Here is a 27,821-nt window from a genome sequence, read left to right as displayed (position 1 = left end):
CCAATTGCTCCAAATATTAAGGACTGGTTGGAATTAATGTTGGAAATAGTGTCATATGAACAAATGTTGGCCAAACTAAATGATGACATGGAGAACTTCAAAAAATCCTGGAACTGTTTCCTCTCCTGTGACATGGGGACAAGTTAGGGTACTACTGGCCTATTGGTTTGGAAAATACTAGCGAGTGACTACTTCTGTTTACTGTGGTTGTTTCTGCTAACACCGAGGATATTTAATCTTTTGTGAAACTTTTATTGATTTATAATGCACTGACCTGTTTTTTTTTTTTTTTTTTTTTTTTTTTTCTTGCGTGGTTTTATTTTGTTTGTGTATTTTATTTCATGAGGGAGTGTTGGGGCGGGTGGGTTGGGAAAGGTTGTGGACATGCTCTGAAACATTAATAAAAACTTTAATAATAATGTACTGAGAATCATGTTGAACAGGATATTATGACTAGTTTCTTAGAAAATTGCCTCGTAAGTCAAACTTAACATCACGGTTTCTGACAACAGCTTCTTATTATCGTGACCTTTACCTGCTCAGACACCAGGCTATGGTATGTCCATACCGACGGTCCAGTCCGTTGGGCAAATTGTGACCTTTCTTAATACAATTCAGTTGATTTATTTAACACTAATTTACAATAGGTAATCTTGAGACAATTTACAAAAAAGTCATTTCCATTGTACTTAACAGTGCAGCAATTTAAATGTATTCATCACCATGGTAACCAAACAACAACACACTCCAGCTTCCTCTGCTGGTTTCACTGCCTGACCTGAATACGATTCATCAGAACCCGGTCCGGGCCCGGTCCAGTCCCGGTCTGGGCCCACACCGGGCCCGGTGAGGAATGTTCCTGGAGGTTCTGCTTCATAACATCTGCAGGTTTCAGCAGATTCTTGTTACATAACCAGGAAGCTTCAGGCGTTTAGACAGTTTCATAAGAGCAGCAAGTCTGGACCGAACCGGAGCAGAACCTGAGCAGAACCTGAACAGAACCTGAACAGAACCTGAGCAGAACCTGAACAGAACCTGAGCAAAACCTGAACAGAACCTGAGCAGAACCTGAGCAGAACCTGAACAGAACCTGAACAGAACCTGAGCAGAACCTGAACAGAACCTGAGCAGAACCTGAACAGAACCTGAGCAGAACCTGAACAGAACCTGAGCAGAACCTGAGCAGAACCTGAACAGAACCTGAACAGAACCTGAGCAGAACATGTTGGTCCCTGTGGAACCAACATGTACATTTGCTGCCTTCTTTTTTTTTGTTTCTTTATTACTGGACACCACTGGAGTTCCATAAAGTCTCGTAGTAAAAGTCGCATTAAGACACAATCAGAACCCCTCGTGCTGAACCGATCCTCAACACAACCATCCTCCAACTTTTGTTTAACATGTCAGAGTTTTAACAAGAAAGAAAAACACAGAGTGCCATTTTATCTTTAGGTTTCATGTCAGTGATTCTTGAGAATAGGGACAAAATGGGTTTTAATTTTCCCTTTTTTTCATTTCTCAACCTTAAGTATGCAAAAATGACAAATGATGTTTTGGAAATGTAAAGATGCTAAGGTGCAGGCTCCCAGTTGCAACATTAAAAAAAAATTACATTTTTAATCGACCTGACCTACAACGTTGTCATCACCATCTGACAAAAATAAATATAAAATAATTTTTAATGACCCTATTAGTGATATTTTACTCATTTTACTGACAAATGCTTCTCAAGAAACAAAATAAATATTATTTAAAACAAAAAAACAACAAAAAGTACGTCTGTCGGAGTTGACACAGAACTGTAGGTGACAAACTAGTGAGTAAAATGAAAAACTTGGTACATGTGATGTAATGCTATTTATGTAAAATACATTAAAATGAATTAATTGCACATTTAAGTGAGATTTGACAACAATTTCACTGAAAGAGTCACAGAAACTCTGACGGAGTTGACGGAATGTCAAACTATCTCAATTTATATGATCTTATTCTGAAGGACCATGAAATCTTTACATTTTACCAAAATTAAGCTTTTATTTCACAAAATTTCATCAAAGTTTTGTAAATTGTCAGTTATGGTGTTGACACATCATGGTTGTGACAAAAAACTTGGGAATAAAAAGTAGAAAAAACTAAAGAATAGCATAAGCTAACCGGAGCTAACTAGCCCTCTTAGCAAAGGAAGAAACAGGAAGTGGTCATGGGGTCCTCAGAAGTTCTGGTGCCCCCAATAATGCCTGATTTTTTTTACATTCTTTTCATTTCTGACGGTGTCGACAAAAACTAGGGACAAATTTCAATGGAGTTGGAAAATATATAAAAATGATTTTTAATTCAATTTATTAATACGTTTATAATTATTTATATGATTACTTATACTTAATTGTCATAATATATAATTATTTTATTTCTTTAATTGTTTTAAACTATTATAATGTATTGAGTTCTGCTCCTGGACAAAGGGTTTTTACAGGCACCATCCACCGACTGTAATGTTTAAAATTAAAAGGAAAATATTCCGCAAATACCAGGAAAATATACATAAATAATATCACACTGAACACAAATCCTAATCATTAATCTCTACTGTATCTGCTCCTTTCTTCTTCTTCTGCAGCCCCTGAATTAACAGGAACAACTGATGTTTGTTCGTTCTGTAAGAAAAAAAACAACAAAGTTTTGCTTCTTTTACATTGCTGATTTTAGAGCACACACATGATACAGTACTTAATAAATTAAAATGAAAGTTGTTCATTTACATTATATTCATTTAGCCACAAAAGGAAAGTTATTAGTTATATTCTATAATTCAGAGGGGAAAAGTTTTAGACATTTTAATGAGATACAAATGTTTTCAAAGTTTTGACAAACCTTAACGTCTCTTCGTCTCCTGGAGTTTTTTCAGTGAAGTTTGCGTTCGTGGAGGGAAACTTGCTGTCGCTGTTCTGCTCAGTCAGAAAGTTACTAATCTGCTGTGATGTCATGAGCTGGAAAAAGAAATCAAAGATAAGACTTACAAAATAGTTTCATAATTTTGGTTATGGTTGTAGAATTTAAACTGAGGTAACACTGAACAATACATTGTTGGGTGAATAGTGTGAAAAAGAGGAGATATTAAAGGGATTCTAACATAAATGGCTGCAAATGCATCCGTTGCTGAAAATGAATAAAACTCATGTAACACAGTGTAATGATTCTCTGAAACACTTTGAGTCACCGAGCTTTATGCTTTTCAAACCCTTGTTATTTGGTCAGTTTGATTTCAGAAGAGCCGATGACATTTCTATTACAGAAACATAAAATGTACTCATCTTTAAGATGACTAGAACAAGACTCACTGATGGCGATGAGTTCAGCCAAAAGTAAAACATTCAGGATTCCCAAAGCCACACAGAGGCAGAAACCTGAACAAAATGTAATTAAATACATACTAGATTTATCTTTAACTTTATTCTGACCTGTGTGATTAGATGCAGTTTGTCCAACAGGCTCCATGTTGACGTAAATTTCCTCCATCGGTTCAGAGTCAGTGCTGCTTTAAACACTGACTATAAAATCCACTGCAGTCGTGGAACTAAGTGAAAAACTGGGAAAGAGGTGAGACGTCTGGTGTTCAACATAAAAAGTAACGTATTTTAGAGATAACAGTCAAAGAAATTCATGAGTGCTGTTTCACTATTATTTTCTTAAATATCGTACACAACATAAGATTCTAGAAGGTTTCAATAGTTTCATAAGTTCATATTTGCTGATTCTGTATCAATGAATATTAATTTCTCCTTTTTCTTTGTTTTCCTTCAGCTCAGTTAATCCTACTCATAATAAACACATTACACTTTTCTGTCGGTGAAGAAGAATTTACTTTTACATTCAAGCACAGCTTTGCCGTCTACTGCATGGTATCAAAAATTATAATAGTTTGAAATCACTGATATAAGGATGTTGTGATGTTCCTGCTCCTGGTGTCCAGACATGGTTCCTAAAGGTAATAAATTGTTGGAGCAGATGACTGGTTCTCTCCTTGGTCATAAGGACGTACAGTTTTTCAGGTCTCATTTTGTCCTGATAACTAGTCATAACCCAGTAAATACAACTATCAACTATTTTATTTCTAAATCCTCGTTTAACCCTATTCCTTGTCTTCTTACTGTCTCACTCCAGTAGCAGAAACACTGACATTAAGGAACCACAATCCCTGAATTGCATTACTACCAAACTTCTATAACCGCTGGATCGAATAATTATGAAATTGTACGTATTTATTCATAATTTAAAGATATATACTTGTAGGGCTGCCATCTAGTAAAAAGCTGTATAAGCTGCTACTAGTGTCTAAAACTCAGTCACCTTCTCATCTTCTGAGGGAGATCAACAGTTTGACAAACAGTTTGCTTTGTGAAGCATCGCCTCACTGGGAGGGAACTGAAAGGCTAACATGCCAATCAGGTGCAAGTTGGGCGGTTAAAGTAAGAGAAACCAGATGCTGCATTCATAGCATGAAGACCAGCAAGCAAAGCTTTCACAGAATGAATTCTGTAGAATATCAGAGTACAGGAGATACAGGATAGAAGATTTGACTGAATCAAGACATTGTCCAGAAGTTCAGACTGGGAAGCTAACTGGAACATTGCTAGCCAAGTATGTGGAACAGAAAAATAGGTTGTAGTTACTTAAATTTATGCAAACCAGTTGCCTCAAAAGATTCAATTACTGCAACATGTAAAAGACAAGTGTAGTTACATTGTGTGATTTTGGCAAACAATATTCTTAAACTCATCCAAAATATTATTCAATGCAAATTTTATTTTACTTTTGGCTTACAGCAGCAGCAGCAGCAGAAATGTATTTACTACATAGATTAAAGATACATGTTGTTGACAAAGTTGTTCTGTTCAAAACCTCTCAGTTTGCTTGAGTAGAAATGGAGTAATGTCTGTATATGTTAAAATGTTAAACATTTACCATCAAAAATCCTCACTATCAAATAATTCACTTTTTATTTTATTCTATTTGTTGCAGACTCACCTTAAATAGATTAACTTGTAAAGCATCTTTTTTTCTTTTTTAAATAAAAATGTTTCTGCCACTTATTTAAGATGAGAACAAACAACAAGTTGATGAGAATTAAATGAAGTTCACTTGAGCTCTTTAATTAAACAGAATGTTTTATTTTACAGTGAGGAAGGCCGGAGTCAACCTTTAGCAGACGGCTGGAGGCATCTGACCCGCTTCAAACTCAGTACCTGTTTGCTCTCAGGCAACAATTTGGTAAGATTAAATTTAGTCGACTAAAGAAAGTCAGACGGTTCATTACGGGTGAAATCCATTGAGGTTGTCAAGTTTCTTGTTTGTTCAGATGTTGCTAGTCATTTCCATAGTATTATTACTAATTAACAGTTGATTCTTTTGTGTCTAATTGCAATCTAATTATTCAGTTCACAATTGAAGTTTTATTATCAGGATTCTGTGAAATAAATATTTTCATCGTATATTTCAATCATACAGCCTAAAAAGGATACATTACCTTTCAGAGAAATATAATTCTGATTATTTTGAGTATCATGTTATTTTACTTATTCTGACTGAAATGATCTTCTTGAATGCAAACTGATGCTTCACATTGATCATTTATAAGCTGATCAATTACAAGAAGTTTAAAAGCTGCAGATAATTTTAAAGGTAACAAAACAATTCACCATGTTGTGACCAACTCTTGGAGCCTGTAGTGAGCATGTCATTTTATTTTATTTTTAGGTAAAGTGTACCAATGGCAAACTTTGTCAATGTTATTATAAATTAGTCCAGGTGGGTACTTGAGAAAAAAACACAAATTCACTGATTGAATTGTTGGCTGATAGCAACTGGACTAAAACTGTTCACATTACACTAAACTGGATTAAACCTGTTCACATTACACTAAACTGGATTAAACCTGTTCACATTACACTAAACTGGATTAAACCTGTTCACATTACACTAAACTGGATTAAACCTGTTCACATTACACTAAACTGGATTAAACCTGTTCACATTACACTAAACTGGATTAAACCTGTTCACCACCTGCTGCTGAATGGAGGAGAAACTGAAACATGACAAGATGATGGAGCGTCTGACTGAACAACTAGACATGAAAAAAAGATAATTAAATATGTAGTTTGAAAATAAATATTGAATTTGAAAATCAAATGTTATTTTGGAGAATAAATTTGTAGTTTTCCAAATAAATATTTACTTAGACGTCAGATAAGTGTTTTTAAAGTTATTTAAATAGTTTAGATGTATTTTGACATGTTTTCTGTGATATGCTAAATAACCTAAAATATTGCTACATATTTTACAGTCATCACTACATTGATGATCAAAAGTCAGTACATCCTGTTGAGAATAAATAATTCTGTGTTTTCCTTCTGTCTCTTTTAATAATTGCAAAGCTAAAGCTAAAGAAAATGACATGTTAGGAAACACCCTCAAAGTTAAGGTTAAAGGTCCTGACACAGTAAGGAGTAGATTAGATAGAGGCTAACAAATAGGATTTAAAACTTTTTGGTGCCATGAAGGTAGCATGAGAAATGGACCAGCTGTATTTTGGTATTAATAAATGGAATTTATGATTTAAACTCACTGACTTTTCTTTAACCTCATACATCACAAAATTAGCATGGAGAACAGATAATTCTCCAAAATCCTCATTTCCATCAGAACTTCTCTCTTTCCTCGTGAAGATTTTATCAACCTGCCTCTGATTTCACTGCAGACCTTCTACTTCCTGGTTCTGCTGCTCTGAAAGAAGAAACTACAAATCACATGAGCTGTGACGTCATCAGTTATACAACATCCGTTACATTTACTTTCAGTTTGAATTACACTGTTAAGGTGCGGCTCTGATCAGGTTGTTGGATCTTTATTTGCTGTTCAGATGTTATTCTTCAACTCTTTGGATCATTTGAACAAATTGTAAGTTTGATTTATTTACTGAAACTTTGTCTTCAGGAACTTTCCTGTTTCTTTCTGCTCTCTAAAGTTTGGAGAAAAGATTCACTGCTTATTTCAGCTCAAAGTTTCATCTCTCTGCTGTTTGAAAGTCAGTATTATATTACTGATGAACTGGAATCAAACAACGTGATAAAATGACGATGTTTCTATGATTTCTTCTCTGAAAAATCTGCTTCCTGTTTTTATTTCCTGTAATCAAACTCTGGTCTCCACCATCAAGGTCAGAAACAACAATAACTTGTTGCTTCCTTTCAAAGTAAAATATCTATTTATATCATCTTTGATGCAGAATATAATCCAATAACTGCAAATGATTAATTATGTGTTAATTTTTTGCAGTGATTAATAATGAACTAAAATCCTTCCTGTTGTTCAGGTTGAACCAGTGAATGTAAATGTTGCTCCATGTCTCCATCTAGTGGACTGATAGTAGAAGTGCAGCAGCTGATGGCAGCTTCCTCTGCCTCTCTGCTGTCTGACTGCATTCACCTGACACTGATATGAAGCAGAGAAGAAGAGCCAATCAGAGGAGGAGCAGCTGATCTTTTTCCAGCACTAATGATGTAAAGGATGATCAGAGTTGATGTGCAGATGAATGATGTGTGTTTCCTCTGCAGGTGAAGCTAGAAAGTGTGTGAGAGCTGATGTGAATTCAGCAGCATGGATCAGTGTGAGGACAGAGAGGAGGGAGTCCCTCCCTCTAAAACCACTCTGTGTGGGGAAGATGAGAGCCAGAGCAAAGGTCAGAGGTGAGGTCACCATCTCTAACTGTCCACAGCCCTTTTCACACAGCGTTCACTATATCAGGCCAAAACAGACGTGGTGATGAAGCTGCTGCTGCTCCTCTTTGCTGCTTCATCCAGACTGAACAGATTCAGTTTTAATCATCATGTTTCTGTCAGGATCCGAAAGAGACGCAAACCAGAACCAGAACCAGAACCCAGCTGTGTGTCCTTTAAGAGTGACAGGTCAAAGGATGGATCATTGACTTTAAATCTCCTGGATCTCCACCATCAGAGAGGTGAGCTGTTTCTAACTGCTGTAACTGATCTGTTCATATCAATCACATTTTATTTGTATAGCACATTTCAATATCAAGGCATTTCAAAGTTATTTACATCATAACAAACAAAAACACAGAGTCATGCAACATAGAATCAACAATCAAAACATCACATTAAATCAAGTGTCATCATTAAATTAGTAACTGATTACGTTCCATAAGAAACTCTAACCAGGTGGTTTTAGGTCGAGGTTTAAGGGAGCCCAGTGTTTCAGCTGTTTTACAGTTTTCTTGAAGTTTGTTCCAGATTTGTGGTGCATAGAAGCTGAATGCTGCTTCTCCTCGTTTGAACTTGAGGGGTCTAGATGGTTGGTATGACACCACCAGGGGTCTCATGCAGAAAAGACTGCACAGTTTTCAAACTAAAACTTGAGTACAGAAAAATTTAGAAACGTGCGGCGCACAAAAAAAATCAGATGCAGAAAGCTGCACGTGGCGGCACACCTGTCCTTTATAAATCCTAATTTGCGGGAAATAGAGCAGCTGCTGGTCCACCTGTCGCTACCCATAAATACATCTTAGTATAAATACCCGGAAGTCTGCCACGATGTGAAGCAGTAACCATGGCAACGTCCTTGTTTGAAGCAGTGTAAGTATTTATAATAATAATTATATATTTTATTTAAAAGGTGCTTTGAGGGGGTGTGCTGTGGTGGCTCAGGGGTTAAGCACAACCCACATATGGAGGCCTCAGTCCTCGACGCGGCTGTCGCAGATTCGATTCCCGGCCTGGTGACCCCTCCCCCCTCGTTATCCACCTTCCTGTCAACTATGAATCATGTGTATAAGTTGTATCAAATAAAGGCCACTAGAACCAATAAAACCTTTAAAAATAGGTGATTTGAGGGCACATAATGTCACCTCACAAGAATAAAAATACGTTTTAAAGAAGAAAAAGAATCCAAATTAAAAATATAAAAAATAAAGAGCAAATGCCTGTCTGAACAGCAAAGCGTTCAGCCGGGATTTAAAGACAGAGTCAGAGGGTCCATTGAGTGGCAATGTGGACTTTTATTCTAAATAGTAGAATCATGTGAAAAAGTTGTAAATTTACAGAATAAAGATGCTTTATGTCCATAAGGCGCATTCACAAAGCAGGCGGCTCGACTGAAGGATGGCTGCAGCTGGACCAGTACCAGTACCGCACAGCTCCTTCTTTAGGTTTTGCTCAGAGATCCAGGATGATCGGATTGATAAGAGATCATATTGATCTGCTGGGAAATGTTGATAATGGTTTATTAGTGTTTAGATTAATCCAGACTCCCTCTGAATCCTTCCATTGATGATGTTCTCCATCAGAGCCAAAGGCTTCTCAGGTAGTGACTCACCTTGATGCAGCTACTGATATACGTGTGATTGCAGACACACCTTGATCACCTTAAAAATAATCAAACCTGTTGATTATTTTTAATCAGCAGGTTTGAGTTAATCTGCTGATCCAACCCCGTTTTCTTCTTTTAGTGGGAATAAAATTACCCCATAGATGCATTTCATGCGCTTCGGCTCACAGACCAATGAGTTACATCTTTTTGAGACAAAAACAGAGGAAAACTACTATTTACATACTAGAGAGGTTTTCACATACTTTTATTTTTATTTTCTTTATTTTGTTTTGTTTTATTTTATTTATATTGTGTGCGTGTTAGCTTATTGTCTGAAGATAAATGTGATTCAGTTTAATCGTTTAAACAATAAAATATTCAAATCATGAAAAACATCAGTTTCATGATTCTTGGTCTAATAACTGAATGTAGTCAGATTTCAGTGTATTTAGGTAAATTTTGACACTTTGTGGTTTGATATTGTCCACAGAAACAGTTTCTGTGGCTGCTGCACATTTTTACGCCAGCCAAAAAGTGTGTGTATATTTATGCAAACCTTGATGCAAAGTTAATTTTTATACATGCCGACTTGTGTGTAAGATATGGAACTGCACATTTTTTGTGCACACTGCATGAGGCCTCAGGTGACATCGTAATATAGAGCTGTGTATCATCTGCATAGTTATGGTAGCTGATCTTATTTCCTGTTATAACCTGAGACAGTGGGAGCATATAGATGTTGAATAAAGAGATCCTAGGATCATGTGGATCTGGTTGAGCTTCAGTGTCTCTAACTGACCATCTGGTTCTGAATGAAGCTCCATCAGAACCTCCTTGGATGGTCAGAGTGGAAGCGACTCCTGGTTCTTCTCCATGTCAGAGATCAACACTAACATCACCAAACTTCTCTCAGTCATTTAAACCAACATGTTTATCTCAGAATCAGATGTTTCTGCTCTTTAAACAAGGCTGGAATTTATTCAGGAGGATCAATGATCAGGAACATGTTGGAGGGTTGGACCGGTTCTGATGGAAATCGTTTATTTAATTTTTATTTTTCCTTTATTCAACAAGGTGAACCCCGTTGAGATATAGATCTCATTTTCAAGAGGTACCTGGGCAGAAGTCTGCAACACACAGCAACGTGGTTACAGAAAAAAACTAACTAATACATATGCACAAATGTAAAACGGTAGAAAACAATTTAAAACAGTGACACTGTTCAGTAACATCTAGTTGTCTATTTTTAAGAATCACTTGAAATAAGTCCAGAGAAACCAGTTCTGACATCTTGAGTTCAGACTGGAGCTGATTCCAGGCTGTAGGAGCATCACACTGAAAGCTTTCTTGTAGAATATCAATTAAAAATGTGATTTACTGAGTCAAATGTCTTTGATAAATCAATAAACAGAGCAACACAATGTTTTTTGTTATCAAGAGCCTGAATAAGATCATTAATAACATTTAAAGTGGCAGTAATAGTACTGTTTTTTTCCTAAAACCTGACTGTACATTTTGTAAAACACAATTTGAATCTAAAAAAATCTTCATCTGATCTGAAACTAATCTTTGAAACTTTTTTGCTGTAATACATAGTTTAGAAAATGGTCTGTAATTGTTTAGCTGTGACGATTCTCCACTCTTGAGGCAAAACAAATGCTGATTTCCAGACACTAGGGAATTTATTAGATTAGACTTAGAGGTAACACTTTATTTGAAGGGGTGTGCATAAGACTGACATGACACTGTCATAAACATGACATCTATCATGACCATGAAGTCTTTATGAATGTTTATGACAGTTGTCATGAAGTGTCATTCGGTAAATAATGAACCTCAGCTGTACAAATAGGGGAAATTAAAAGTGGTGAAGTTACAATCATTATTCAGAAACTGATCATCAGTATTTACATTTGGGCCGAATGAATTTAAATAATCAAATAAAGAGCCTACAGAAATAAAATGCTTGTTAAAATAATTTTAAATTGATAATTTATCAGACACCATTTTACTTTTATTCTAAACAAAATCTGGAAAGTCAGTCAGTGGCGCCTGGTCAGCAGCTGATTTCACTGTTTTCCTAAATTTCTTTGGATCATTTAAATTTTTTGGCATCTCGGCAAGGAAATAGTCTGACTTTGCTTTCCTAATTGATAAGGTACATTTATTCTAAAATTTCCTGAAACAGAGCCAGGTCTGCTCAGTTTTGTTTTTTTCTTGCCCAAGTTGCATCTCTTTGTTTTAAGCAAAGCCCCAATAGCTGAGGAAAACCATTGATTATTTCATCCCTTTATCCTAATTTTACATACAGTAGCATGTTTATTTATTAGTCTTAAAAACTCTTCATGGAAATACTTCCAGGCAAGGTCAATGTCATCAAAAAAGAGACCCTATTCCAGTTAAAATGTAACAAGTCATGATCAAAAGCATTTAGGTGTTTTTTGAATCATTTAGGTGTTTTAAATCTCTTTTGGTCAGGATATGTGGCTTCGGTTTTGGTAACTTGAAATTTCTAACTGTATCTACAGCACAATGTCACTAAGGTCGTTTGCAAAAACTCCTATCCTTGTATATTTATGTGGCGCGTTTGTTATAATTACATCAAGGACTGATGATTTTAGAGGACGATTGTTATTAAGTTGGGTAAGGTAATTAATTAACTGGGTGATATTTAAAGAATCACAAAGTTTTTAAATTATCTAAGGATGAAACCTAAAACATCTAGTTGATGATCTGTCTGGTTCTGCTGGGTCTCAGCTCTTGATTTTACAATAAGTCAGACCAAAAATCTTTTAAAGCAAAACTCCACAGAAAGTTTTTAATGAGTTTTATTTATTACCAGGATTCATCAGAGTTTTACACAAGAAGAATCAGAACCCAGTTGTGTGTCCTTTAAAAGTGACAGGTCAATGGATTATTTCATTGACTTTAAATCTGGAGCTCCATCATCAGAGAGGTGAGATGTTTCTATTTGCTCCAACTGTTGAAATTGAACCAGTAAGAACTCAGATGTTTCCAGTTATATTTACAGATGTTTGATCCATTATCTAAATCAGCTGCTCTGTTCTAATGAAAACACCTTCATATCTTCATTTCTGGGTGATGATGATGATGATGTTCTGCTGCTTCCTGGCTCCATGTCAAACTAACAGTGGGACACATTTCCACCACCCACTGGGAAATACCTGGTAAACCAGTCTGGTCCATCAGGCCTTGGTTTCTATGTGCATGGTGAGATCAGTTCAGCAGGAAGAAAAGCTTCATGATGTGGTTGGTGAGATCTGCTGGAACTCAACCAGACTGAGCTGATGTGGACCATCAGAGGTTCTGCTGGTTCTTAGTGGGATCAGCAGGAACATTCAATCTTTACAGCTACTTGGATCACATGGTTCACTGCTCACATCCAGATATCACTTCATGGACTTTTACCTTCTGATTGTCTCTGTGAGGACAGATATAATGTGAGCTCACTGGCTTCCAGGATCTACAGGATCCATTTTAAATCCTCTATAACATCCAGGAGAGGATCCCACATGGACACACCCACATATCTCAGAGCTCCTCCATGTCCACATCACCTCAGATCCAATCATCAGAACCTGATGGATGTCCTGCACTGTCCTGAAGACATGTGTGGACAGAGTCTTCACTTCCACTGTCCCCAAGCTATGGGACTCTGTCTCCACCAGCATCAGATCTGCTAACAGTGTGGACAGTTTGAAGTCCAAATTCAGCACCAACTTTTTAAAATGTCTACTGGGCGATTCTGGTGTTACTGGTCTTCATTCTTGTAGTTCATCTTCTTCTAAGTTCTTTATATTGTGTTCATGTGATGCTCTGTCTTTCTGCTTTTAATGTGAAACTGTTGGAAATTTCCTCTGTGAATCCTGCTGGATAAATATTTCCCGACTTCCTTATTGTTCCTGGTTCCTCCACAGAGTGGACCAGCAAAGCTCAGAGGTTCCCAGTGGTCTGTCTGCCCAGCAGCATCAAACACAGCTGGACTCCATATTTATGGTCTGTAGATAAAGAACAACTACTTTTCCATGGTTCTGTTCACAGTCGTCTCCATGCTGCACTTTGTAGACCAGAGCACTGTCAGTCTGTCCAACATCCATCTGGTGTTTGGCTCCATGATTTCAGTCTGATGTTTCGTTCATCTATTATTCTGTTCCAGCTGCTGGAGGAAAACATCGTCACTTTTGTGAAGAACGAGCTGAAGAAGATCCAGAAGGTTCTGAGTCCAGATTACCCAGAATGCTCTGAAAGTCAGAGAGAGGATGATGAGGTGTTGGAAGGTGATGAAGAGCAGAGGAGGAGCAGCAGAGAGGCAGTAATGAAGATCACACTGAACTTCCTGAGGAGGATGAAGCAGGAGGAGCTGGCTGACCGTCTGCAGAGCAGTAAGAGGATTTCTGCAAAGATTTAACCTGATGGATAAATGACACATTTACTGATGCTGAAGAAATGGAATCACATTTATTTAAATCATCTTCATGAGAGGGTTTTGTTAAGATCCTGTCTTTACATTTTGTCTTATTTTAGAACATTTTGCTGCAGTTTGTCAACATCAACTAAAATCTGATCTGAAGAAGAAGTTCCAGTCTGTGTTTGAGGGGATTGCTAAAGCAGGAAGTCCAACCCTTCTGAACCAGATCTACACAGAGCTGTACATCACAGAGGGAGGGACTGGAGAGGTCAATGATGAACATGAGGTCAGACAGATTGCAACAGCATCCAGGAAACCACAGAGACCAGAAACAACAATCAGACAAGAAGACATCTTTAAAGTCCCACCTGGAAGAGATCAACCAATCAGAACAGTGATAACAAAGGGAGTGGCTGGCATTGGGAAAACAGTCTTAACACAGAAGTTCACTCTGGACTGGGCTGAAGACAAAGCCCACCAGAACATCCACTTCATATTTCCATTCACCTTCAGAGAGCTGAATGTGCTGAGAGAGAAAAAGTTCAGCTTGGTGGAACTTGTTCATCACTTCTTTACTGAAACCAAAGAAATCAGCAGCTTTGAACACTTCCAGGTTCTGTTCATCTTTGATGGCCTGGATGAGAGCAGACTTCCACTGGACTTCCACAACAAGGAGATCCTGACTGATGCTACAGAGTCCAGCTCATTGGATGTTCTGCTGACAAACCTCATCAGGGGGAAACTGCTTCCCTCTGCTCTCCTCTGGATAACCACACGACCTGCAGCAGCCAATCAGATCCCTCCTCAGTGTGTTGGCATGGTGACAGAGGTCAGAGGGTTCACTGACCCACAGAAGGAGGAGTACTTCAGGAAGAGATTCAGAGATGAACAGCAGGCCAGCAGGATCATATCCCACATGAAGACATCACGAAGCCTCCACATCATGTGCCACATCCCAGTCTTCTGCTGGATCACTGCTACAGTTCTGGAGGATGTGTTGGAGACCAGAGAGGGAGGAGAGCTGCCCAGAACCCTGACTGAGATGTACATCCACTTCCTGGTGGTTCAGACCAAATTCAAGAAAGTCAAGTATGATGGAGGAGCTGAAACAGATCCTCACTGGAGTCCAGAGAGCAGGAAGATGATCGAGTCTCTGGGAAAACTGGCTTTTGATCAGCTGCAGAAAGGAAACCTCATCTTCTATGAATCAGACCTGACAGAGTGTGGCATCGATATCACAGCAGCCTCAGTGTACTCAGGAGTGTTCACACAGATCTTTAGAGAGGAGAGAGGGCTGTACCAGGACAAGGTGTTCTGCTTTGTCCATCTGAGTGTTCAAGAGTTTCTGGCTGCTCTTCATGTTCATCTGACCTTCATCAACTATGGTATCAACCTGATGGAAGAAACACAAACATCTAAAAAGTCTTCATTATTTAAACCTAAACCAAAGTCTCTCCATCAGAGAGCTGTTGACCAGGCCTTACAGAGTCCAAATGGACACCTGGACTTGTTCCTCCGTTTCCTCCTGGGACTCTCACTGCAGACCAATCAGAGACTCCTACAAGGTCTGCTGACACAGACAGGAAGTAGCTCACAGACCAATCAGGAAACAGTTCAGTATATCAAAGAGAAGATCAGTGAGAATGTGTCTGCAGAGAAAAGCATCAATCTGTTCCACTGTCTGAATGAACTGAATGATCGTTCTCTAGTGGAGGAGATCCAACAGTCTCTGAGTTCAGAAAGTCTCTCCAAAGATAAACTGTCTCCTGCTCAGTGGTCAGCTCTGGGTTTCATCTTGGTGTCATCAGGAAAATATCTCGATGTGTTTGACCTGAAGAAATACTCTGCTTCAGAGGAGGTTCTTCTGAGGCTGCTGCCAGTGGTTAAAGCCTCCAACAAAGCTCTGTAAGGTCACACATCATTACTGCTATTATTTTTTTTGATTCAGTGAAAACTGCTAATGATGTGTTAAGTATTGATTTATATTATTTTATTTCATTTATTGATGCTTCGTCTTCTCAATGTCACCTACTGGTAGAAGACAAGTAGGAAAGTTACAGACTTCCTTCAGCAACTGGCCATGATGTTACATTTTCAAGGAGCAAAACTCCAACAAAACTTAGGTCATTGTGGTATTTAATAGTTTTGTTGCCAGCCTCTTTGTTGTTTTTAGATAAGGTCTTAAAGATGGCGGCCCAACTATAGACTGAACATTTTCACAGCACAACTGGTACAGTGTTGTTGTAAAATAAGACACATATAGATGTTTAAAATAAGACAGATCCTTCAATCTTTCCAAAAAGAAGATTGTTGATTGGAAGTAAAACATTCATTTTGATGAACTTTTTAAAACATTTTCCTCCCTGTCTCCTCAGACTGAGTGGCTGTAACCTCTCAGAGAGAAGCTGTGAAGCTCTGTCCTCAGTTCTCAGCTCCCAGTCCTCCAGTCTCAGAGAACTGGACCTGAATAACAACAACCTGCAGGATTCAGGAGTGAAGCTTCTCTCTGCTGGACTGAAGAGTCCAAACTGCAACCTGGAAGCTCTCAGGTATAATGTTCTCAATCCTGGTGAAACCAGGTTTCTGACCACTTGATGCTCTCAGAGATGCTATAAATACTATTAAGAAGGTGAACTGAACAATAGATTCCTTCTTTATTCTGCAAAGTACAATAACATAAAGGTAAAACATGCATTTTGATAAATTGTTTTAAAACAGATTTTTCTCTGTCTCCTCAGACTGAGTGGCTGTAACAACCTCTGATAGAGGAGGAACAGGGAGAAATGTCTGTAGTCAGTCTGATGGGAAACATTTAGTTGTAGATAAATATGTAGTTTTACAATTAAATATTTAGTTTGTAGCCATTTGATTTATAAGTGAAGGAATAACATGGTGAAGCCAAAACTTCCAGAACCACTTTGTGTCCAGACTTGGGTTTAATAAAACATGATCTGGTCTGGACTGTGTGATGACATAAGGACTGTAACATATTGGGTTCTCATCCTATTCCAAAGAAATGTTTAAAAACATATTTGTAGGACCATTCAATGTTAAGATATCTATGAGTGTAATTTTGCTTGTGGTGGCTTCAGAAAGTTTGTTTTCTATGTGTTTGGTAAAGCCTTTTTCAGTGGCACCTTTAGTGTCAGGTTGGTGTTTTCAGAAGCTCATACATTAAAATCTACAGTAAATTTCCCTTTGCTCAACGTTTCACATGTGCTAATGTTTGGTTGGATGTTGAGAAGCATTTTTTTCTCCCCCATTAGTTTTGTCATAATCCTCTTTTCTCAAACAATATTGAGTTTAGATTGTGGGAGTTTTAGGAGAATCTGACTAATGAGCAATTAGATTGTTGTACAAAGCAACAGTTTTTACCAATTGCTGCTCAGTTTTTGATCTCTGTATACAAACGGAGATCAAAAACTCCAAAATGGAAGAGATCAACCAAAATGGAAAGATGAAATCTGAGATTCTCTCTGCTTTGATTGAATCTGGTGTTTTCCCTCAAACCAGCTCTGATGCTGATCCTCAAACTAGACTTGATTCTCAGGTTTCCATTGGACTCTGTTAAAACTGACACTAGATTAATTTAGTTCATAGAAAGAATTTAATGTTTCTCCTGCCAGCCTCCCTCTTGCCTTAAGTTCAGTCCTTCAAGGCTGGAGGCCCATCTATAGACTGAACCAGTTCACAACGAAAACCAACATAAAGACATAAAACAGTTACTTAAACCTTTACAAGAACATTGTCGACTGGAAATAAAACATTCATTTCGATGAACTTTAACACATTTTCCTCCCTTTCTCCTCAGACTGAGTGGCTGTAACCTCTCAGAGAGAAGCTGTGAAGCTCTGTCCTCAGTTCTCAGCTCCCAGTCCTCCAGTCTCAGAGAACTGGACCTGAGTAACAACAACCTGCAGGATTCAGGAGTGAAGCTTCTCTCTGCTGGACTGGAGAGTCCAAACTGCAACCTGGAAACTCTCAGGTAAAATGTTCTCAATCCTGGTGAAACCAGATTTCTGTCCATTAGATGCTTTTAGAGATGATATAAATACTATTGAAAAAGTGGATTGAACAATAGATTCCTTCTTTATTCTGCAAAGTACAATAACTTAAAGGTAAAACATGCATTTGATGAATTGTTTAATAACAGATTTTCCTCCCTGTCTCCTCAGACTGAGTGGCTGTAACCTCTCAGAGAGAAGCTGTGAAGCTCTGTCCTCAGTTCTCAGCTCCCAGTCCTCCAGTCTCAGAGAACTGGACCTGAGTAACAACAACCTGCAGGATTCAGGAGTGAAGCTTCTCTCTGCTGGACTGAAGAGTCCAAACTGCAACCTGGAAACTCTCAGGTAAAATGTTCTCAGTCCTGGAGAAAACAGATGTCTGTCCGCTACATTGTATCAGATATGAGGCAAACGTTATTTCAATAGTATAATAATAATAATAATAATAATAATAATAATAATAATAATAATAATAATAATAATAATTAATTAATAATAGATGTCTTACTGTGAGGTGGGTAACCTTGCGAAGTCTTGACACATAAACATGTTTGGTTTGCCTTTATTGCAGCCTGAATGAACCAAGAACAGAGATATTTAGAAGGTGCTGGTCAGGTTTCCATTGATAGTTTAATTCTGGAGACTTGACATATTGCTGCATCCTGGTGGACACAAGGAGAATCATTACAGATCATTTGTAGATTATTCCTCCCAGCAGTTGTTAGACTTCCTATTCCATTCTACATGTGATTGATGTTGATTTGTGTTACCTGCAGCTCTCAGGTATGGAGGAACCTGCTGTAGGAGCAGAGAAGGTCTGATAGAGGAGGAAGAGGAGAAACGTCTTTAGTCAGTCTGATGGGAAATGTTTAGTTGAAGCTAAATATGTAGTTTTACGATTAAATATTTAGTTTGGAGCCATTTGATTTATAAATAAAGGAATAACATGGTGAAATATAACTTGATATTCTGAATATCCTTTTGTCTCTTATGACATTTAAAGTTATTTCTGTTAATTCTGACTGTGTAACTTTGCAAAGAACAGCCTAATACGATATAGCAGCATTTTTCCCGTGGTGCTGAATGAACCTGGGAAACCAACCCATCTACTGGAACCACAATGACCTGGTAGTCAGAGCAGCAGGGGGCCAAATATAGCTCCATGTGGAACCAAGAGGTTGGAGAAAGAAAATCTGTTCAAACTGTTTCCTATCAGAGTTCAGTTTGTCTCTCTGTCTTCACAAACCAGGAGCATCATGGGCTGGGCGGGGCTTCCACTGATTGGTCTACTGAGAAATTACAAGAAGCTGACTGGCTGATGGACAGGAAGTTAAAAATATAAAGATAAATGACTTAAAGTAGATATTATTGGCATTGAAAAGGTATGGCTGAGAGCAAATGTAGATTCTAGAATAATTAGAAATGTTTCAGGAAGGACAGGAAGGTATGAACATGAAAACATATAGAAATGATTGTCTACATTCAGAGAAACAAGTAAAGGAAATGATCTGAAATGTATATAATATTAAATCAAAGGCTTCTTCAAATTCACTGTTATACAAACTGCAAGAGATCTTTAAAGCAAACAGCCAAAACTATCTACAACAAACCTTTGAATGAATTGAATTTGAATTTAAATATAACAATAGAAAGAAAAATTAATTATTTTACATTAACGAGAGATAAATATAAAAGTTGTATTAGAATCAGTGTGAGCCCCACAGCAGCCTGAATCTGACTACCAACTGCTGCCTGGTTTGTTTCGTCTCTCACTCTTTTATTTAGCCAAGACTCCAGAACCACTTTGTGTCCAGACTTGGGTTTAATAAAACATGATCTGGTCTGGACTGTGTGATGACATAAGGACTGTAACATATTGGGTTCTCATCCTATTCCAAAGAAATGTTTAAAAACATATTTGTAGGACCATTCAATGTTAAGATATCTATGAGTGTAATTTTGCTTGTGGTGGCTTCAGAAAGTTTGTTTTCTATGTGTTTGGTAAAGCCTTTTTCAGTGGCACCTTTAGTGTCAGGTTGGTGTTTTCAGAAGCTCATACATTAAAAGCCACAGTAAATTTCCCTTTGCTCAATTTTCACATGTGCTAATGTTTGGTTTGATGTCCAGAAGCATTTTTTCCTCCTCCATTAGTTTTGCCATAATTATCTTTTCTCAAACAAAATTGAGTTTAGATTGTGGGAGTTTTAGGACAATCTGACTATTGAGCAATTAGATTGTTGTACAAAGTACAACAATCGAAGTAAAACATTCATTTTGATGAACTTTTTAACACATTTTCCTCCCTGTCTCCTCAGACTGAGTATCTGTAACCTCTCAGAGAGAAGCTGTGAAGCTCTGTCCTCAGTTCTCAGCTCCCAGTCCTCCAGTCTCAGAGAACTGGACCTGAGTAACAACAACCTGCAGGATTCAGGAGTGAAGCTTCTCTCTGCTGGACTGGAGAGTCCAAACTGCAACCTGGAGACTCTCAGGTAAAATGTTCTCAATGCTGGTGAATCCAGATTTCTGTCCACTAGCTGCTATCAGAGATACATTATACTACCAAAGGTACAGAGCCTTGCTAAAGTATTCAACGTTCTTGAACTTTTCAACCTTTTGCCGCTTTTCAGTCTGTGTAGCTATACGTCATTCACAACAAACATCTAACACGGTAACTATGTTTTAAGTATTTAACTAACAAATGGCTTATACCGCGATAATTACGTGAAATTAAATTTTGTAATTTAAAAATAATTGTTTATTGCTCCCTGGCATCTCACTTTGATCTCAGAGTCTGACATTTTTCCTATATCAAAAATGTTTTACTTCTTATTTAATGGAAATATTTATGTTGATTAGACTTTGCCCAAAATAATAACCTTTTTCAACCTTTATAGCTCCACTATTGAAAATAAGGCTCTAACATTCACAAATGACAGAAATAAAATCCAGTCCAACATCTGGTTTGAGGTGATTCCTCTGGAACCTGTTGGAGGAAAAATATCCCAACTTCAGAAGATGAGCTTTAACCTAACAGAGCTCTGTGGTTCCTCCTATCAGTATGAGAGTCAGGGTGAGGAGGCGCCATGTTAGGAAGAGAAGTGGAAGCTGCAAGATCTTCAGAACAAATGGGTCATGATGCTGGGCTACTGATTATCCCTATGTCTGGACACAGGATCAATATAACCAGTTTTAAAGCTAAAATGAACGGTTATATGCCAGACATGGAAAACTGGGATGCACTCCATGCTATGATGTTCAGAATTTAGGTCTCATGGCATCCAATTATTTTTGGTTTTTACCTTTTCTTGAATGTCTGATTCTTCCATTTACCTTCAACTTGTTGCTGATCCGTTCTACATGTGAAAAAATTAGATTTTTATTACACAGGGTACAAAATTAGAGTGTTATTACTATTTCATCTTATTGACAGGTTAATTTATTGACTTTTTTCCTCTCCTATAAATGTCCAGTTCAGACCTTGGGCTCTACCTCCATGTTCTCATCATGTGATGAATTGTGTGTCTGCAGCTTATCAGGCTGTTTGGTCTCAGAGGAAGGCTGTGCTTCTCTGGCCTCAGCTCTGACCTTTAACCCCTCCCATCTGAAAGAGTTGGACCTGAGCTACAATCATCCAGGAGACTCAGGAGTGAAGCTGCTGTCGGCTGGACTGAAGGATCCAGACTGGAGACTGGAAGCTCTCAGGTATGGAGGAACCTGCTGCAGGAGCAGAGAAGGTCTGATAGAGGAGGAAGAGGAGAAACGTCTTTAGTCAGTCTGATGGGAAATGTTTAGTTTGAAGATAAATATTTAGTTTGATAATTAAATATTTAGACGCCTCATCTGGAGGCAGAGATCATTACCCAGTTTTCTGGAATATTCTCCTGACTAAGAACGGCTCACAAGGAAAATTAAAGAGTGGGATGGATTTAATAGAGTTTAATAGGGAATCTGACTAAATGAATAAAAGTGAAGTTCAGTTAGATTTCCATGATGATCTACTGATGACAGAAAGGACTTTAAAACAATATTTGATGGAGCTCCAGACCAATCAGCCCCAAGGAGCAAAGATGAGAAGAAAAGTAACTCCATGTTGGTCAGATGGATGTTTAAAAGCTCTGAGAGAGAAATAAAGATTTTCAACAAAACTCCCAACTTTCAGGATTTAATAAAATATAAAATAAATGTAGTAGTTTGTTCTCCACCAGGGGGCGACATCTGGAAAATGATCAAATGAATGAGAGGAATCAGGAGAGAATTGAAATTCCTTGTTTTCCAGAGGAAATGGAGAATTGCAGTGAATGATGAGGAAAAAGTAGAATTGTTCTCTGTTGACCGTGGTAGAAATTAAAAACAATAATAAGACCTTTTAGAGTTCAGCTCCAAGAAAAGACTGATGTGTTTAGGTTTTCAGTAGTTGGGAAGCTTTTGGGATTGTTCAATAAAGTTTGGGAAAAATTCCCAACATCTTGGAAAAAGGCAGAGACCCTTCATGTTGGAAAACCAGGGAAATATCCATCTGACCAATCAGATTCCAGATCCACAGCTCTGACGTCACATTCAGGAAAAATAATGGAGTCGTAATAAGAGAAAGATATCACTTTATTTGTAAAGTAGAGGGATGATATCAGCCCATCAGATGGTTTAGAAGAGGGAGAGGAAGCATCATGGACTGCAGAGGTCCTTCACCTGATCCTGGTTGTTGGGACAAGAACTTTGTTCCTGAACTTAAGGGATTTTAATCAGCTCAGACACTAAATACAGTTTGTATTGCAGCACTGAACTCCTGGACACACTGTTGTAAGACTCTCTCCAAAAGGTGTCCGATGCTCCGGTATTCCGAGCCTGTAGCTTCCATAAAGCAATTGTGAGTCTTTTTTCCAATGTTAAACATTTTAGAAAGGTAGTATCTGTTCGCTCCAAAACGTGGCGTAATCTTGCACACAGATAATTTATTGTGTCTTCAGACATCAGAAAGTTCTGGAGTCACTGTGAATCGGTGAAACCTGGAACTATAACGTCCCACCAGTGTGAGATTCGGTTAATGGCCCAAACCGTCGGTTCCCGGAGGCGACGAAAACTGATCTAAAAACACGGGAAAACGAAGAAAAAGTTTAAACGACGTTTTTAAACACCGTAGAATGTTTTAGTCACTTAATCATTCATGTATAACTGATATATATATATATATATCAGTGACATGGGGTCAGGGTAGGCAACCTCTCGCTAACTGCACTGGCTGCCATTATGACAGCATGTTCGTCCTGTCTGTACGCCGGCAATAAAATGGTTAAAAAACGTTTAATATATGGACTGATTCTCCATAATTTCGCTTATGTATATAATGTAGTGTTTTTTGTCACTAACTGTGTGTGTATCGTGTTTTGTGTGCGGAGGAGCGATAAGAAACGGCAGAGAACAGACTGGAGGTGAGGCAAGCAGTTCTCTTGCCTCACCGCTGGGGGCGCTCATGATCCCAGATATTGTGACTGCACAACTGCAGAGTAAGACACGGTGAGCTAGCCATGGAGCTAGCCACACAGTAAATAAATACAGCGATATATTTGTTTTCTTTTCTCCTCCAACGTCAACATGAAAGACTACATTTATACACTTGAACAGTTTTCTAAAGTGGATTTTCAACTGAAGCAGGAGATAATAACTAAAGTTAGACCAACACCGGAGCTGAAGGTTTTACTTCAGGACAGTTTGATTCTCAGACGGAGTAGAAAAGACATGGAGGATAAACTTGGCTTTGGATGAACGGATATTTTTATACAGAATTAGCGGTGCATGGATTTCATTGATACGTAAAGGTAAGACAGCAATACGGGGTTTTTGTTTAGTTTTTAATTAAATGTGCGTTTTGTGGGCTACAGTTAATGTTTAAATAATTCAGTAAAGTAGAAGCGGTAGCTAATCTACCACAGCAATTATTTATTAACATTAAGCCCAAAACGTACTACAACAACAAACTAAATGTTCTGTGTGCAAAATTCTTGAATGTTTTTTGGTGTTAAATCCTAAAACATGAAGTGGCATTGTTGTCAGTTGCTATGGCAACGAGTCTGCGTAGCTTGGCGACTACAGATCACTTTGCTGTGGATCATAGCACCAAATTAATTCCTACATTTATAAGTTTCACTGAGTTAACGCGGCTATGGATGAATGTAAAAGATTAGTCTTTTTGCCCCCCAGCGTTGTACGCATGCGCGAAATTTCCGTAGGTCCAACAAGATGGATGGTGTCCAGGGGCGGATCTAGCGGGTGGCAGGGGGGGCAGTTGTCACCCCAAACCAGAGCCTCGCCACCCCTGTTGCCACCCCAGCTAGCGACATGAATTCAATAAATAGTTATGGCAAATCGGACATTAAGCGCATGAAACTCTTTTTTCCCCGACAACATTGAATGCAACACAATGTAACCTGACACCTACTGCTGAGTGGCGGGAAGCGCGAGAGAAGGACAGAGCGCGAGGCAGCAGCATTGATGGATGTATATGTTACTGGACATTATGTGATTTACCGTAAGTCACACATGATGCGCCATTTCTGTCCATTGAGTCAGAAATATCGGTGGTCAGGAAAATACTACAATCACGCAAAGAATCAGAACAACGGACGCGATGTTTAGCAGTTAATTCAACCATAGATAATGGTAATAAGGGCTTCAGATTTCACAGGTGAGGAAAACTTTTAATTTAAAGAAAACATTGAACAAGTGAGCAGTGGGTCAGTTATGCTAGGCTAACATTGATAACCTTAACATGCTGCGCAGTTCGGAGTGTTTTGGTTCCGTTGGCACTAAAACAGGTCAACCCGCCACCACGTCATCAGCAGAGCAGCTGTTTATTAAATCAGCTGATCAACCGCCGCTGCGCTCAGGCGAAAACTTATTAATAATCCAAATATAGACATCAAGCCTGACGGCATAATGTAACAGACTGGATGTTCTGTTTGACTGTTTCTGCTACTTTTTGTGAGGGAAATGTTTGTTTTTTGGTGCTGATTCCCCTGATCGGTAATCTCTGCTCTATGTGCTCGTTGAGCTGTTGTCTGTCGGTCGCCATGGCAACGGGTCCGCGTAAAGCGACACAGAGCGAGAAAAGGCAGAATAAAAGTTGTTGGAGCTATTTTTACTTTATTTCTTTATCCATTTGAATTTTGTTACAAAAAATAGAAATTTAAGAATAAAGTATTATTTACAGAGTTTGTTTGTAGGTTGATAATTGTTGATTTTATTTATTAATTTCTTATTTATTGTCTAAATTCATACAGGAAGTAATGTGGGTCAGTCCACATAGATCAGTGCAGGGGCCTGGAGAAGGACCAGCAGGCATTTGGGTTTGGGGCCGATGGTTTTTAAGAGTGGTAGCATGAGAACAAATGAAGGTTTGATGTCTGTAATTGTTTTGGTGAAAGAGGAAAATAAATCACCAAGAACAATCAATAAGTTTGGACATTGAACCTCGTTTTGCCGTGTCTAGAATCTTGACCCCAGTGCCTCAGTAGTGGCTTGGTGGACCTTTTACTGGATGTTTGGCTTTGCAAACAGTCAGAAGTGGTTCTGTTTGGTTCTTCACCTGTTTATCAGCTTTATTGTACCTTTATTGTGGCGCCACTGCAGAAGCTGCAATTCCTAAAACAAGCGACAAAAACTGAGCGAATCCCCTGAGTTCTAAAAACATGGTGGTATTTATAACAGTCGTCAAACTACGGCTCCTACAGCATATTTAAAATAAACCGATTGACCAATATAAGTAGATATTCACCCTTTCTTGTATCTTGACAGAACTAACAGAAACTGAACTGTTTATAGATTTTTATCATGGAGAATTGATCAAACATCAGTTTTCTAATCTTTATTTTAAGTCGTATTTAATAGATATATCCAATAACAAATGATGGAGCTGCTAATATTTTGTGACAGATTTCTCCTTGTCCTGTATAAAATGGTTTTCTGGACACAATGCATGTCAATTGATATGCGTATCAATAATGAATATCAATTATCAGGAGAATGAAAGACGTGAAAATAATTAACTACAGTAAGAAATTGAATTTAAGCCTCGTTGCTACATGGAGCTCATTTTGAAACAATGCAAGTTAAAAACTATATTTCATATTTAATACGAAATATTAAAACAATACATATACAAGACTTTTATTTTGAAGTCTTTTATATTCTTCAAAATAAAAGACTTCCTCTATTCAAATAAATCACTTAAATATATTTCACTTCACCTTTGTAATTATATACAATCATGTTCAGATCAATTAATAATAATCATCATATAAATGATGCTGAACATATAATTGTAAATCAGTCACTTATCATGAAAATAAACTGAACACAACATGAATTTTAATGCTGATATTAAATCAGGTTGAGCTTCCAGAAATGTTTCCTTAGTTTCCTGATGTCCTTTCAGGCTTCAGTGAGTTTCTTCAGGTTGTTACTGAGGGATTTCCTTTCTCCTCTCTGTTGGAGCTTTTCCTGTGTTTGGAGAAATGAGTTGTGCTGCAGCAGCACCAACTGTCCTTCCTACATCCACTGCAGTTTGCAGGCCAGATGTTGGACTGTTCCTGTCTCAGTGGAGGACAATGTGTGTCTGAGGGACATGTAATGTCCATGTTTGCTGCTGAAAGAGACTGATGGTCTGACCCCCCTCCTCCTTTCAGGGTGGAGCCTGCTGGAGGCCGATTCTTGACACCAGGTCTGAGGAAGTGTAAGTGTGTTTTTCATCTGATTCATGACAACAAAGCAGCTCACATTCAACCATCTTCAAACTGTCACATCACTCATTCATCATCAAAGATCAATAAATGATCAATAACTGCAGCTGGATTGTGTTTGTTCTCTCCATCAGATTCCTGTCAACTCACCATCGACACAAACACAGTGAGCAGAAAACTCAAACTGTCTGAAGACAACAGGAAGGTGACATTAGTGAAGGAGCTTCAGTCATATCCTGATCATCCAGACAGATTTGATGTTTATCAGCTGCTGTGTAGAACTGGTCTGACTGGTCGCTGTTACTGGGAGGTCGAGTGGAGAGGAGATGTTTATATATCAGTGAGTTACAGAAGAATCAGGAGGAAAGGAAACAGTACAGACTGTAGGTTTGGATATAATGATCATTCCTGGAGTCTGAGATGCTCTGATGTTGGTTACTCTGTCTGTCACAATAACATAGTAACTCGTCTCTCCTCCTCCGTCTCTAACAGAGTATCAGTGTATGTGGACTGTCCTGCTGGCATTCTGTCCTTCTACAGAGTCTCCTCTGACTCACTGATCCACCTCCACACCTTCAACACCACATTCACTGAACCTCTGATTCCTGGATTTACAGTCTGGTTTGGTTCTTCAGTGTTTCTTTGCTGATTTGAGTCTAAATATTTTCCTCCTGTCAGAGACTCTCTCACTGTTGAACAGATGGTTCATCTCTACAATCTATTTCTTGGTGAAACTTTTCTGATTGAGTCCTTGGAAACTTTTTCTTCTTCCAGTCCTTTAAAGATGGAAGCTGGGATTATTCCAGGATGATTCCAGGATCCTCATGTTTTCCTGTTTGTTTCCAGTCAAAGCTTCACACTGAATATCAAGATGTTGTTTCTCTTATTTTTTCCTCTCATTCATCAGATTTCATTGAAATGTTGATCAGTTTTTCTCAATCACTGAACATTTTCTGTTTCTGTCGGCTCCTATTTTTATAAACTCGTCAGATTTGAATATTAAATCTTTTTGTTTATTTGCTGCAGTTTTTCTTCATGTGTTTTAGAGAAATAAAAACATTTTTCTTCTTCTGCATTTGGTTCATTTGCTGCTCATTCTGTTCTTTTCATGTTCAAATTTAAATATTTCTGTTAAAAATATTTTTCATCAACTCTGCCTTTCAGAAAGTCCTAGTTAAAGTAAAACATTCCCATCCCATGAAGGTGAGAGGTCAATGCTATGAAGCATAAAGTGATTATCTATCTATCTATCTATCTATCTATCTATCTATCTAT

At 38.1% G+C, this 27,821-nt stretch overlaps 1 protein-coding gene across 2 annotated transcripts; it reads left to right on the top strand.

Annotated features, from left to right (window-relative positions):
- The first annotated feature begins 5,156 nt into the window (after positions 1–5,156).
- On the top strand, positions 5,157–27,621 carry LOC145554071 (NLR family CARD domain-containing protein 3-like). 2 transcript variants are annotated; one of them, XM_081613350.1, is made up of 11 exons: positions 6,485–6,957; positions 7,614–7,745; positions 7,899–8,017; positions 12,224–12,337; positions 13,320–13,398; positions 13,559–13,784; positions 13,927–15,715; positions 17,986–18,159; positions 20,130–20,303; positions 26,493–26,539; positions 26,681–27,621. In XM_081613350.1, exons 4-11 carry the CDS (start codon positions 12,291–12,293, stop codon positions 27,193–27,195), a joined length of 3,051 nt encoding a protein of 1,016 aa, XP_081469476.1. In that variant the 5' UTR covers positions 6,485–6,957; positions 7,614–7,745; positions 7,899–8,017; positions 12,224–12,290; the 3' UTR covers positions 27,196–27,621. The 2 variants fall into 2 exon arrangements, with proteins under 2 accessions (XP_081469475.1, XP_081469476.1); XM_081613349.1 differs by lacking the exons at positions 6,485–6,957; positions 17,986–18,159; positions 20,130–20,303; positions 26,493–26,539; positions 26,681–27,621 and adding exons at positions 5,157–5,268; positions 16,186–17,722.
- Positions 27,622–27,821: the final 200 nt, after the last annotated feature.

This window comes from Poecilia reticulata, chromosome 12 (assembly GCF_904066995.2).
Source record: "Poecilia reticulata chromosome 12, P_reticulata-male-v2, whole genome shotgun sequence".
Classification (NCBI taxonomy): Eukaryota; Metazoa; Chordata; class Actinopteri; order Cyprinodontiformes; family Poeciliidae; genus Poecilia; species Poecilia reticulata.
Note: the sequence above shows the minus strand (reverse complement) of the source record. Positions and strands in the feature narration are given on the sequence as shown.